Below are 14,863 nucleotides of genomic sequence, written 5' to 3'. Positions count from 1 at the left end.
GTAATATAAACATCCATCCATCCATTATCTTTTACCAGCTTCTTCCATTTTGGGTCACGGGGGTCGCTGGTGCTCATGTCCAGCAATCACAGTACACCCTGGATAGGTCGCAAGTCCATCACAGGGCCACATAGAGACAAACAACCATTCACTCTGTCACACATAATAAGTGTAATTATGCTTTTGATGTTTTAACTTGAAAATTATACTTGAGGAAAATCTACACAAAACATGATCTGGTAGAGGAATACATACCGCATTAGTGCAGCTGATTCTCAAGAAAATCAATGTTTTAGCTTACCATGAACATAATAAGGTTGATTGATAATAGATATGATAATAAATGCCAGGCTGCAGAGGTGAACTAAAAAGACAGTAAAATACAAACATTCATAGATGTGTTTGAGACAGTTGTTTATTGTTAATCTACATTTTTTGTAAGAAGTCACAACATGGCCATCATTTGTGTTTACATGCAATAAAGATCAGTTTTTGTCCTGGTTGTCGTTGCAGGGAAATGATCACACAAGCTGGTTGAACTAGAATGAAATCTACCGTTTTACTTAAGAAACAATTATTGTTTTATTTTTTTCTCATAACGGTAAATTTAAGTATCCAGAATGATATATCATTGGGCCGCTCATGTAAAAGAATTGATACGCTGTCATACCGCAGTGATATGATAACATATCAATTCTTTTACATTAGCGGCCCAAGGATATATCTCTGTCTTAGCATGACAGTTGGTCAACATTAGTTAAAAAGTGTTGGAATACTGAATACAGATAAAAATGCAACATTGTTCCTTCTCACTTGAGATTTTACAATTTTTAATTCTTGATTACAATGGTATCAAGGTTGACTGAGAATATTTTTTTTAAAAGTTCCTTGTTTCTCACTCAATTTTTAGGTCGATGTGCTTTGTAGACTTATTCATTAATTTATATTACCTTTTTTGTGTACTTTACAAAAAGGAGCCAAATGTTTAAAGTCATGGTCTAAAAAACAGATACATTTATGATAAAGTTAATATTTTAACAAGAAAAAACAGACAGCAAATTTATTCATTGTATTTTTTCTTTTCTTTAAATCAAATCAACCTTTGGCTTAAAAAGCAAGAGTTACCGGTACATAGACTTGTGTTGCTGTCACTAGTTGATGTCCACCTACTGTTCTTAAAAGCCAACTAAAACATGAAAACACAGATTTTTAATTTTATGAATACTATTTTCAATTTCTTGTAACGATTCTGGTGGAAAAAAGTAATAAAAGTACAATAACATTCTTTTTTTTATAATTAATTTAGTTTTGGAGATTATCTATAGACCCTCACCCCTCTAATATGGGCAGAAACTTGTGCCACCGAACTGAATTTGAATTGCACAAACTGAAATTGAATGTCATTAAATTGAAATCGAATTTTACTAAATTGAAACTGAATGTGCCCATCCTCCAACCTCAGTGCTTCATGACCCACAGTGTATATGTCTGGTTGCAACCCTTTTGGGATTCACTGATTTATGCTATTATACCTAGGGTTGAAAACTCAACAAATAAAAATTGTACCTAAATTCTTTTAAAATAGTTTTTATATAAATATTTTGAGAGGGTCTATTATTTAAGAAGAAATCCTCTTAATAATGTTCTTGATATGCAGTTCTGCCACTCAAACAAAGGCTTTTCTGTACGTTTTTACCTAGGAACTAACGAGTTGGAAATGTTGTTTTTGACGGACGTTTTATTGTTTGTACCACTGGTCCCATCTTGGTTGAGAGAGGTGAGAGCAGAGCGAAACGTCCATATTACAGCTGCTTTGTCAGGTATTTACATCTTTTAAATCTTACTGTCATCATATAAGAAAGTATGATTCAATCAATTATTAAGCTTTATGTACGTTACCTGCTTGATTAAATTGATACTCGTGGCAATATTGGACGGTTTTTTCTCGCGCTAACTGTGGTGGTATCGACTGATTGCTGGTTGTGCTAACATGCTCAGTTAACACCCGAAACGTTGCGCATTCAAAATGACGCTTCTTGGATTTAAAATGTCCACAAAGCGGACTGGTGTGTTTGGGTGATGAGATATTATGTTACTGCCGTGAGCAAACATGTTAATTACTCTGCTGTTCAATAATGCTGAAAGGATTCTTTGTCTTTGCGTCGTCGCTCTGCGCTTACATGGAAGAAGCCTTAGTTTGGCCTCTTATGCCCCGCCCTTGCGGAGCAGCGATTAGCTGCCTGGCGTGTCAGTCAGTGAGACTCGGCCGCTGATTGGTCAAAGATGGCGATGACGATGATGGCCGTCTGGTTGCTTCATTAGCCTCCCTTCACCATAGCCTCCTCTAGGTACTACTTTCACTTGTTTAATATTGGCTTTCATGAGGACTTCATCGGTTTTATAACATTTGTTTGCTGATTCGCACTGTCGGTAAACGGAGCTTTTGTTTACGCGTTAAAACAGATTATTTCTATCGCTAATGCTTATGCTAAATCTTAGCAAGATTATGGTAGCTGAGTATAGAAAATGGTTGACATTGGTCTAACATTCGCCCCTTTTAATAACTGAGCGGCCGTTATTTGCATCGCAATTTGCTTCATTTTTCTCCCAGCACCTTCCATGGTAATGGACCCTCCTGGAGGGGGAGACGAACGACGGAGGCAGGCAGAGCGTCTTCGACGCGAGGAGGCATACTATCACTTCATTAATGAACTGAGTGAAGAGGACTACCGTCTCATGAGAGACGGCAACCTGCTGGGCACTCCAGGTGAGGAGGGTCATACATCGTTTAGATTAAGACAGAACAGTGGTTGTACATTTACCATTACCTGATGTTTTGTCCTTCAAGTGTTCTTGAATGCCAACGTTGCAAAAAAGATTTCAACAACTCTTATGAGATGTATTTTTAAGTGTCTGTGATGCAGTTTTGGAGAATTATTTAGGAGTGTTTTTTATGTAAATATAGCAGATTTTCTAATTAAAGTAAACAAACAAACAAACGTCTGTATCCTCTTCTTACAAACAAATTAAGAAATGCCATATCAGATGTTTAAAAAAAAAAGAAAATAAAATTTCCTCAAAATTTAGTTTGTTTGTTTATGTAATCCCTAAAAGGTAGAGGAATGGTTTCTCAATTGCTCATAACTCATAACCCCAACATGTCCGGGATGTTTCACAGGTGAGGTAACTGCAGATGAATTGCAGCAGCGTCTGAATGGCGCAAAAGAGCGTGTATTGTCTCAGCCCCACACCGAACAACGCTCACAGACTGCTTACTCTGGAGAACAGCAGAGCAGTAGCAGTGGGGGAGAGGAGAGAGGCGCAGGAGGAAGAGGAGGAGCAGGTAGGATGGAGGGAAGGGTTCTTGTCTCTGTCTGGTCTTACCAAATTTTGCTTTTTAGTCATTAGAATGTTGTATGATTTTAGTTAATTTGATTTTTATGGATAAATAATGAAAAAAATAACATCACTGATCAAGATCAAATCAGACAAATGTATGCTATTCAAACTTGATAAATTTTTATTTTAGAATAAACTGTGGATCTTAATAATTACAAAACGCTAAGGGTTACATTTTATGCTGCTTTCTTAAATGTTTAATACATGTTATGTCACTTAGTTTTACCCTTTTTTTTAATTAAATTTTAACAGGGAATACAGAACCTGGAGCAGAGTCGTCTAATGGTGATTCATTACTTGAATGGCTTAACACATTTAGACGCACCGGTAATGCTACTCGGAGCGGGCAGAGTGGCAACCAGACATGGAGGGCTGTCAGCCGGACCAATCCTAACAGTGGGGAATTTCGCTTTAGCCTGGAGATCAACATAAACCATGATCAGCCTGAGCCTGGAGAGCAAAATGACAGTGTGAACGCTGCAGATCCAGCAGAGCTTACTCCTGTAAACACAACTGCACCCTCTATACGCACTGGTACCTCACTCTCCAGCCCTCGCCCTTCAACTGCACCAAGGTCAGCCCCCTATCCCTCCCCCAGTCAGACCAACAGTAGAAGGATGGAGACACGACGTACACGCAGCAGCACTACCACGCTTTCTCTAAGCCCCCCTGTACTTCTTCCTCCAGAAGCAACCCCAGCTACTACTCAAAGGAGGGCTACGTCTTTGCACTCATCAGCACCTTCTCCCACTGTTCCCAATCCTCCTGTTGCTCAAACTACACCCTCTCAGCATCAGCTCCTGGATATAGAGGCTGAACGTGGGCATGATGACATGTCTGCTTCTCAAGACTGTCCTTGGGTGTTACCCGATTCTGAATCACAAGCTCCAGCTGCAGGACACGAATCTCGCAGCAGTAGGACTCGATCACGAGGTCGTGCACGTAGGACTGCAACCGGAGGTGGAGTTTCGTCTCGTGTGTCAAGACGAAGTCGTTCCCCTTTACACAGAACACCTATTATCAGTACCACACCACCATCCAGCAGTGTGCCCATTGGTTTTACCATCCATACTCAGCCAACCAGTGTAACAACGTCGGTGTCGATGGAGACCGGGGAGCCTATATCAGAACCTACTGCTTTATCAGAGACAGCTGTGGAAGCTGTACAGCGTGAGAGGGAATCGCAAACAGTAGGAGCAGGAGGTTCAGCGGTGAGACGACACCCGACCATCATGTTGGACCTGCAAGTGAGAAGAATTCGACCTGGGGAAAACCGAGATCGGGACAGCATTGCTAGCAGAACACGTTCACGCGCGCGGGTCGCAGAGAATACCGTCACGTTTGAAAGCGATAGCGGTGGATTTAGACGCACCATCTCCCGTTCCGAGCGAGCTGGAATCCGCACTTATGTGAGCACTATTCGGATTCCCCTGAGGCGCATCAGTGAGACAGGCCTGGGAGAACCCAACTCCACTGCCTTACGCTCCATCTTGCGCCAGATTATGACTGGATTTGGGGAGCTTAGCTCTCTAATGGAGACAGAGGCTAGTTCTGAAACTGTTGCACCTAGCCATGCAGATGTTACAGGGACAAATGGTAACACCAACCCGACCAGTCATCTACATTCAAATGAGAGTGTTTCTGGCCAGGATGGTCCAGGTGAGGTGGTGTTGGAGAGGGAGAGGCTGGTGGGGCGTGAGGAAGAGCAAAGTGGACAGGCCGGGCTTCAGGGTGGAGGAGTTGGCACCACTGATGGACGGGCAAGCAGTAGGGACACAAACAACTTGGTAGAAAATGGCACTCTACCTATTCTGCGGCTGGCTCACTTCTTTTTGCTCAATGATGAGGACGACGAAGAACATCCCAGGGGCCTGACCAAAGAGCAAATTGACAATCTCTCCACACGTACATACGGTCAGGCCAGCCTGGAGGGGGAAATGGGTCGTGCATGTAGTGTTTGCATCAATGAATACGCTCAAGGCAACAAGTTGCGCCGTCTGCCCTGCTCCCATGAATTCCACATCCACTGCATTGACCGCTGGCTTTCTGAAAACAACACCTGCCCTATCTGCAGGCAGCCTGTGCTCTCTGTGCATCACGATTGACATCTTTGCTTTCAGACATAACTAAAGCGCTCATGGCTGGCTGAATGGAGCAAACCCAAGTGAGCTTGGCATGTACATATTGCTTTTGTGCTCTGATCTCATTTAAACATCTATTGTGTTGAACCAAAAGTGTGAAAGAAACTATAAATGCAGAAAATTAACAAAACTATTTTTTTAGATGCTTCGTTTTCAGCATTTAATTTTCCTCTTCTGTGATTTTGTTGCTACTATTTTCATAAAGCTTCAGAGGTCGTTATGTTAACAGATAACATTAATGCTTAAGGAGATTTTGTAGCCAATGCTGAATATGTTTTCCATTACCAGTTTTAAGTCTGATACATGTGGCGTTTTTTTTTTTTTTTTTACAGCTGGACTACACAGATCACTAAACTCAGTTTTAATGGTGTAATCTGTAAATAATTCTGCACTGCCTGTAAGATTTCTGAATTAAGATGCTACAAACACATCTGCTCACAATGGAAGGAGCCACCCCCCCCCCTTTTTTTTTTTACATTTACTTCTTTCAACCCTCAGATTTATTCAAAATGTATCTGCAGCTTATCAAGACATGTAAAATGAGCTTGATATTTACTTTGGAAAAAGTTATATACAGTACATCTACTGGTTTTTGTTAAAGCCAAGTAGAAAACACCACCCTCCACTACAGCCTGCCACTTTGGAATTAGAAACTATCTGAATGGTCAGCACAGTTCCAAAAAATTTCCGAAGGCATGTGATAATCAGGGATTCAGACTTGTTGGCAAGGAGTTGTGCAATATCAAAAGAAGGAAGTATTGACGTGCTGTTCATTGATGTTTACATTGTAATGCCCAATTGTCATTTCCAGTTTAAAACGAAGTCCTGTTATGTTTAAAGTTATCGTGTCCTCAGTTACTGTTGCTCATTCACATCCACTGCTGCAACTCAATACATCTGAGTGAAAACCTGGGAGATGGTGTTGAAGTGAAACAATTTAGATTTTACATTTGTTCAACTACAATACTTCAGAGTGAAGAACAATTTATTGCATCAGATGCTGATAAATATAATTTCCTTTTTTCTTCTTTTTAGATTTGTATTTAAATTTATTTTTTTATAATTTAGGTGCATAGATAATTTATTTCTAGAGCAAAAGAGATGGTTTCCCACCAGTCACTTTATTTACAGTTCAGTACACACCAATTACAACATCTCGTATGCCGTATAATATGTAGGGATGTGTGAGTATTTTAAGTGTGCTTGGTTTACCTGCAAATCCATGTTAGAAGGGCAGGCCTGCTGGCTTCATCTTCAACCTGGTTCTGACAGTCCCTCTGTTCAATGAATGTCCATTTTGGAGTCTTTGTGGACACAGACATATTTTTTTTTTCTGTTCCTATTTAATAAGATGAAAATCGGCCTTTAAAATATGAAATGCTATATGTTGCAATGTAAAGAGAGTAAATTAAACGGCTAAAATTAACATATGATGATGTAAGACCGGTTTTATTCTCTGCTCCTTAAAAACTGTAAAATGCTGCTTTGTTATACCCGAAAATACCTTTGGAGTGTATGTGTTTAGCTTAATAAAAAAGACAAAGGTGTTACCAGTTCACTGTTCTAGTCGATGAACCTCTTGTATGAAGCATGCTGTGGCAATTGTACTTTGGACACACAAGTCCAACCTAAAAGTTTGTTCAAAGTGTTACTGCATTACCGTAATTCCTTTAATCTTTGTTCTGTTGTCCTTATTACCAACGCAAGTTTCTTTTTGCTGCTTGCCATATTTGATATTGTAACTATAGAAGCTTGGACCATTGGCAAATGCTTCATGGCCTTGTGCTTCCTCAATCTTGAGATTGGGGACTCTTGGAAACCAGTTTTGTGCCTGGGGCCACAAATCACTGCATTCATTGCTTAGCTGTAAAGCACTAATGTAAAACCTTAATTAACAAGGGAGAAATATACTTAAAATACTTTTTATGCAATATATTATTTAATAAAATAAACATGTAGGATCCATCACTGTTTCTCTGAAATGTCCTAAAAATTAATTAGAAAAAGATGCACCTTAAATGTTTCTAAATTTGTTGGAATAATCTTTTTTTACAAAATGATTCGTTACATGTGATGAAACTAATTAGACCCAAAGGACCTGCAAAACTACATTAAAATATAATTTGCCTTTTCAAATTCAGTTTTAAACATAAACAGCTGTTGAATCTGATTTTTAAATTAATACAAGCTGAATATGACTAAGAACAGAAAAGGAATAATTTAGTTTGTAAATCCTAAATACAGTTTTATTAGAGTACTAATAGTGCCTACATTTTACAATTACAACTTTATTTACAACGCACTTTACGAAAAACACTGCTAGCCAAAGTGCTGTACACCAACACATACAAGCAAGAATAAAAACCATAAAATCAACTGATGCCGTAAAAGTAATGAACTGCCAAAATTATAAAACAGTAAAAACAATTTCAAGCTCAGTTAAAAGCCAAAGAGAAAAAAAGTGTCTTCAGTTCAAAACGTTGACACAAATTTGTTTTTTTTATTTATTGAAAATGAAAAAAATGAAAGTTTTTTTCCTTCAAAATGTACTTTATTTCAAACAACATTACATATAAATATATTCAACACAATAATATCAGATAACATTAAAGAAAAAATAAACAGGAATAATGATATATAAATAATATAAAATAACCACAGACATTGGCAATATTGGTATTAAGGTCTTGCAGTCTACAAAGTAAAAAAAAATAAAAATAATTATACATAAATGTGTAAAATAAAATGTGTACTTTACAAACACTACTATTTTCTTAACAAATGCACAACGATGCATTCAAATCCTCAAATTCATATAATAGAGTCTGTTACAGCAGAAATAAAAATAAAAAAAATACCAAAGTGGTCTGTATGAGACAAAAGTTAAACTTTTTAAGAAGAGTTATTTTTTACAAGTTTCTGATTATTTAAATTAAGTTTTCAACAAAGTCAATATATGTTTTCAAGTCAGTTTCTTTTAAATTATTAAATGAGGGGATTTTTTTCCATTCCATCTTGTGGACATAACATTTTGCCAGGATTTCTTATTTTTATTTCATTTATTCATTCATTTAAAAGAAACAAAACAAATTCATAAAAAAAACCAAAAGATTTAATGAAAAGGGTGCAGAAAGAAGAAGAAATTTCTTATATCTGCCTCTAAAAAAAATATCTAAACAAACCACAGGCTTGAACAATCCCCAAAGCGATCAGGCATTCTTCACATGGTGTCATACTTTCCTAACAATTTTAACTTAATCATATTTTTTAAACATATAAATTGTTTAATAATTAGATTATATATATATATATATATATATATATATATATATATATATATATATTTCTTTCATCTGAAGAAAAGGCTGAATTGTTAAAGCTGAGCAATGTTTAAAATTTTGATTATACAATATTATTTCCAACTTTTTCTGTAAGGAGCCTTTGCAAATCCGACCAAAAATATTACAGCATGAGAACATTCTACAAATTAATGTTGAACAAATGAAAGTGTCTGAAGCTACGCACTTCCTGGTTCACTTTTATTTTGAAAGAACCTACCGGAAGTATAACCCCCTCACTTCCGTTTACCTTGAAGCTGACAGAAGCCGACACCGTCCATCGTAACCTCGGATGTCCAAGAGCGAAATTATGATTACCGAGCAGCCAAAGCAGGAACTGCAACCGCAGCCCGGGCCCGGAGCATCTTCCTGGCAGCCTGTCGGTGAGCCGTGAGCATGTCACCGCTCCGGCCTCCTCCTCGTCCCAGCCTCACCGAGTCTCACCCCCCGCCACCAGCAAGATGTATTTCAACCGAAGAGCTAAGAAGATACACAGCGAGGGAGGTAAGAGATCAAAGCCCCGCCTAAATTCACCGATATTCACCCGCTCCGGGTCATTCGACCCAACATTTTGTTATCTCATTATCAGGCCTGTCACTTCCGAATACAACGACCCGTTTGGGACCCGTATTATTTAGCATAATTTAAACGGAACTGTGAAATTGTCAAGGACGGCAGCTTTTTTTTTTTACTAAACCACCATTTTTTTTTTCATTCATTCATGTTTTTGTTTTTATTTTTTATTGGCACCTTGACATGCAAGGACACGCAGGGGAGACAGCCTGCCTTTTAATCTTCTAGGCTGCCTGGTGTTATCACATGGAAAATACGACCTCTGGATAAAATGAAATTAAACCTCTCACACGACATCCATAACACAATTATGATTTTATGTAATTTTATTTTATCTCTACTTTTTATCTCTTACAATCTATTCAGGCTTTTTATTATGGATATTTTGTGAAGCTTCACAGCTAGGTCAACATTTGTGTGTTTTTAAGGTGGTTCATAACAAAATAGGTACAAATGGTCTTGATTAGGTCTTTTTTGTGTGTTCAAACGTCCAAATCCAGCACCTGCAGAACCAATCCAATAACAGCCTATTACCTCCAGACTTAAAAACCACATGACCATGAATGAAGGAGCACCTCCTGAGCCTGCTTCCTCACCTTAAGGCCTTATTTAAACCTTGTTGCGTTCATTTTCCATAGCCCACATGCTCAGTTTAAGGTAATATCTTTTTGATTTATTAGTCATTTTATAATGGAAGCTGAAGAGAAGTTATGGATGGTTTAAAGGTGGGTGCAGTGCAAAGTCTATTTCGGACTATAAGGCGCAATATCAATGTCTGTTTTCATACATAAGGCACATTAAGCGAAACTAAAACATTTTGACAGATTTTTTAGCGCCGTGTACCACATAAAATTGGTTCAAGTTCATTAAGCACAACCAGAATTAATACACAAGGCTCACTGTTGATTGTTGATAAAATTAAAGGATTTTAAGTGTGCCTTTATAGTCCAAAAAATACGGTAGACGATTGCAAACCGATGTTTAATTAGATCATTTTGGAAATGAAAAGCATTTTGAATGACAACTCTCAGGCTGTTTTCTGTGTTATTGTGCTTCTTGTAGTTCTCAAACAAAAAGCAAGGCAAATTGTGCATAAATACGTGTCAAATGGGACGTGCAGGCTTAAAGCCACAAGTTATTTAGAAGATTTTTAGTGTTTGGTTCTCCAAGACAATTTTGTCAGAATAAACACCAGCATTTTTATGGGCTTTACAATCTTCACAACTTTTAAAAATGCTTAAAATTTAAAGCATATACACATTATCTCCTGGTTTTTTCATCTTTTCTCACTCTAATCTCTTGGAGCCTGACCCGACGGCGCTTTGCTCCAATTAGCAAGCTGCCACATCTCAGGTGCTTACGTCTGCAGCCTGTCACATTTATTCCCAATTTTCACGTGCAGACCTGACATTTTATTTATCAGAAATAAGTTTGTAATAGAAACTGCTTTTTTATCTTTTGAGAATTGATACTAAAACAACTCCATAAAGCAACACTGGTTCAGAAAAGCACATAATGGATTCTGTTGTCTCAGATTGACATAATTTGTGTTTTGATGTAAAGCCACGTCTTGCATCATAGTTGGGGTCTAATTTGCATGAGTCACGCAGATCAGCCTGCTTTCAACTCTGTTTTACTGAGATAATGACTGGTTGCCATGCCTGCCAGTGCCTTTATACTGAAGATGCAGTTTGGGAGATAAATTACAGAACTATGTATTTACCTGTGCGAGCCACAAGGGGGCACTCCTGGACAATCTAAATGGTTTTGGTGAAGTCATCTTTCTTTTTAATCTCATGTCACTGTAAATGTAAATTACTCAGACACATTTACAGCTCTGTCATTGCCATCTACAAGCGCTGTGTGCGGTACAGCACATGTATATTGACTTGCTGTTTTTTGTGTTGTATTTTTATTTTTTTCTCGCTGCGGCTACTTTTTGCACCCACAGAGCAGTTAGTGTTGACCACCATTAGGCAGGAGGCTTCTGAGCTGCAGGACGAGGGTGCCACCATGCGTGTCCGCCTCACACACAGGTTTGACAAAAGTGAGTTTGCTCAAACTAGGCTGGATGATGCCCCGTTTCTGTCCGCAGCCCCAAAATGGTGCATGAGCCAGCAGATACTGAAGGAGTGGGGGGTCTCCAAAACCCCTGGCCCTCAAGAGCTACTATTTCTGTTTACAGCAGAAAAGGTGAATACAGATTGTTGGCGTAATCAGTAGCTCCTTGGGGTCTGGAGTGATGAATGCTGTACAGGATTCACCTCCTCCCTGCATGTGCTTGAAGGCAGTAGAAACTACAAGCACCAGACCAGGTTGGTTGAAGACTGATAAATACAACCCAGTTTAAAAAAAGTTGAGCTGTGTTAAAGGTAAATTCAAACAAAGTGCAACGATTTGCAAATCTCATAAACCTATACTTCCCATATGTACTTTTTTTTTTAACCTAGTTCCTTTATTTATATATATAAATATATGAAATATGGATTTGAGATATGCAAATCATTGCACTCTTTATTTACATTTTGCACAAGGTCCCAATTTTTTTAGGAATTGGGGTTGTATAGGTAAGCTTTCAGTATTAATATGCATGCTTAAAAGTACAACACATGCATGTATGCATATGGCACGTGTGATCAGAGGAGGAACTAGGCCTGTCATGATAACAAATTTTGCTGGGCGATTAATTGTCTCAGAAATTATTGCGATAAACGATAATATTGTTTGAAATTTGACAATAAGTAGTAATTGTCAAATTTATGAAGAAATGCTGGTTAATTTTGTGTGTAGTGTATTTTTTTTACCACTGGATGGCAGTATAAAACGGTTTGAACCAAAGGATGGATAGTGAGGGAGCGAGCAGCGTGTCTCTTTAAGAAAAATGAGAGGGAGGCCCCTTGACGTGACGTGGGCTGTCTCTCGTTCTTGTTTTTTGGTTCTTGAAATGGTGGACACTGTGTGGTTTTAGCTCTTTAGTATAGCTAGCTATAGCATAGCATTGCGCCTGTATCAGGATCTTTAACATAGCATTTGTCACACAATTCTTTAATAAAAAAAAAACAATTAACAAGTTCTCAGCTTCTTTTTGCAGAGAAAAGCAACTTTTTACATGAAGGCATGGGTTTCATCCGTGAATTTTGGAGCTTCGACAAGGCGGAGGTTTTTTCCCCGAGGTCGACCTGTTAGCTTAGCTCGTAGCTTAGCTTCTCAGCTTAGCTGCTTTTAACCATCCAAAAACATGATTTTGGACGGTTAAAACGGATTTTAAAGAGAAAGGGAGGGGTCTGTGAAGAACACCGGAGTTGAACTTTTTGTCATCCAGTGTCTTCAGTAGAAAGAGAGAGACACGAAGAAACTATAAAGCCGATAAATGAAAACGATGTAGATAATTTTCATTTATCATGTGATTAATTGATTATTGTTTATGGTGACAGGCCTAGGAGGAACACCAACGCATGGAGTACAGGAAAGTAGCTGCATGTTCATGTCATTCACGTTTTCTGGTTTAAATAATTATTTAGTAAATGTAGTAAATATTAAGACTGTGTATCAGGGTATGTTTTTTTGCATGCTGATACAATAGTGTAATTTATGTTGGAGTGTACAGTCTTGTAGGATTAACAGGTTATGGATTAGCAGCAGGGGAAGTTGCAGAACAGACACAGAAAGGATTATCATGCTCGTTCACTCCATGCCTAAGAGGCTTTCCATCGTTACTCCCTACTCCGGTACGGTGGCAAATGGACCTACAGAGATCAATAGCATCCATGTTAACCAGGATCCGGAAATAGGGCCTGCTGGTCGTCTAGGAGACCAGGGCCCCAATGGGACGTAAGGGTCGCCAAGGCAGACGATGCTCTGTTGGTAACGTCTTCCTGTGCTCAGTTGTTCAGGCTTTGCAGTTGCTTACTTTTTGGTTCATTTTTTGATCAATTTGTTTTGTCTACGTGTCTTTTTTTTTTTTTTTTTGTCCTAAAAGTTGAGATGAACATTTGTTGTCATGAATAGATTTGATGTGCAAACTGATGTAGTTGTAAAAAAAAAAAAGAAATAATGTTTTTATCATCCACATTTTTAAATGAGAGAGATGTTTCTAATAATTCACTTGAGATCAAGTGATTATGTAAAGAACTTGACTGTTCAAGTGGATGGTTGTGCTTTAGCTTCTGCTGTCAGAAGATTAAAACAGCTCTGCTGTGAACAGACTCCCAAAACGTTCCCGTTAAAGTGTCTGAGTCAAACACGCTGTGATAAATACTCTGATTTACTTCATACATCCAGGTGGGATTTAAATAAACTTAATTTTTTTCCAGATAATAAAAACAAAATCTTCCAGAGCGTATGTCCCAAGTGTGGCTTGTGGAGGGGTTTAACATCTGGGTATAATTTTATCAGTCCTGCTATAACTGTCTTTATGATTAGTAGCTATTACCTTTTTGGCTCATTTCATCTCTGAGCTGCATGATTGGATTAAATGTGCATGCACCTCTGAAGCTACATTTGCACCACATAAAATACACTTCAGAGGAAGGCCATCGAGAGTGAAAGCACAGACTGAGCACCGAGGTGAAATATGCGCTGCCATATTGGAAAATGTAGTTGAATTATGCAGCTCCTGATAATACATTATTCAGCAGGCTGTTGTTTAACACTGAAATTTTGGGAACAAGTTTAATCCTAAAAATACATGATGTAGCATGTAATACTTTTTGCTCATTGAACTTAATGACCTTTTAGACCTAGCTTTGCCTCCGGATGTTTTAAAAATCATATGATGTAGTTGACATTAGGTGTTTAAGTAAATTTTAGCTGCATGTTTTCAAGACAGAAGCTCAAGTTCAAGTCAACTTTACTGTCGTTTCCATCACATGTGGTACATGAGGTGGAACGAAATTATGTACACAGGGTCCCAGTTACACCCAAAAGTAGCAAAGTGTAAAGTATAAAAAGAAACGGTATACAAGGAGCTAAGATATACACTAAACAAACGCTAAACGGTACGCTAAAGATCTAAGATACACGCTAAACACTAATAATGTAAAAAAAATACGGCGTAACAACAGCAGCCCGAACATGAGTTTGTGGTGAGCAGATGGGTATGATGAATACAGCAGCATGAGATCAGCAGTAAGCCTGTCACAATAAATTTTGCTGGGCGATTGTCTCAGAAATTATTGCGATAAACTATAATATTGTTTGAAATTTGAGAAGAAACGTTTAGTTTTGGGTGTAGTACCTTTTTTGACCACTGGATGGCAGTATAAGACTGTTATGTTATAGTATAAGTATAATAAAATTTAACGCAAAATATCAATAAAATAATAGTACTAATAAAAACCAAGACAACTATTGCATATTTGCTGCAATTTCCCAAAAACTTGACTGTCTCTCCTTCCTGTTTTTCGGTTCTTA

The 14,863-nt window shown here is 38.1% G+C and overlaps 2 protein-coding genes across 2 annotated transcripts in view; both read left to right on the top strand.

The window, feature by feature from the left end:
• Positions 1 to 1,749: 1,749 nt before the first annotated feature.
• On the top strand, positions 1,750 to 5,536 carry rnf6 (ring finger protein (C3H2C3 type) 6). The gene is made up of 4 exons (XM_037694252.1): positions 1,750 to 1,820; positions 2,612 to 2,767; positions 3,179 to 3,343; positions 3,652 to 5,536. The coding sequence occupies exons 2-4, from the start codon at positions 2,620 to 2,622 to the stop codon at positions 5,502 to 5,504; spliced, it is 2,166 nt and encodes a 721-aa protein (XP_037550180.1). The 5' UTR covers positions 1,750 to 1,820; positions 2,612 to 2,619; the 3' UTR covers positions 5,505 to 5,536.
• A 3,695-nt stretch (positions 5,537 to 9,231) lies between these two features.
• atp8a2 (ATPase phospholipid transporting 8A2) overlaps positions 9,232 to 14,863 on the top strand; it is a 60,204-nt gene continuing 54,572 nt past the window's right edge. Inside the window, exon 1 of the mRNA XM_037694484.1 lies at positions 9,232 to 9,382. Coding sequence (XP_037550412.1) covers positions 9,340 to 9,382 — 43 coding nt within the window. The 5' untranslated portion in view covers positions 9,232 to 9,339. The remainder of the gene's footprint in view (positions 9,383 to 14,863) is intronic.

This window comes from Nematolebias whitei, chromosome 20 (assembly GCF_014905685.2).
Source record: "Nematolebias whitei isolate Nwh7 chromosome 20, NemWhi1, whole genome shotgun sequence".
NCBI lineage: Eukaryota > Metazoa > Chordata > Actinopteri > Cyprinodontiformes > Rivulidae > Nematolebias > Nematolebias whitei.
This window is presented reverse-complemented; position numbering and strand designations above follow the sequence as displayed.

Excerpts from the sequence above, each read along its gene's own strand:
- rnf6 (XM_037694252.1), top strand. The coding sequence starts at position 2,620 with ATGGTAATGGACCCTCCTGGAGGGGGAGACGAACGACGGAGGCAGGCA. Across the intron at positions 2,768-3,178 it reads CAACCTGCTGGGCACTCCAG|GTGAGGTAACTGCAGATGAA; the intron begins GTGAGGAGGGTC and ends GATGTTTCACAG. Across the intron at positions 3,344-3,651 it reads AGGAGGAAGAGGAGGAGCAG|GGAATACAGAACCTGGAGCA; the intron begins GTAGGATGGAGG and ends AAATTTTAACAG.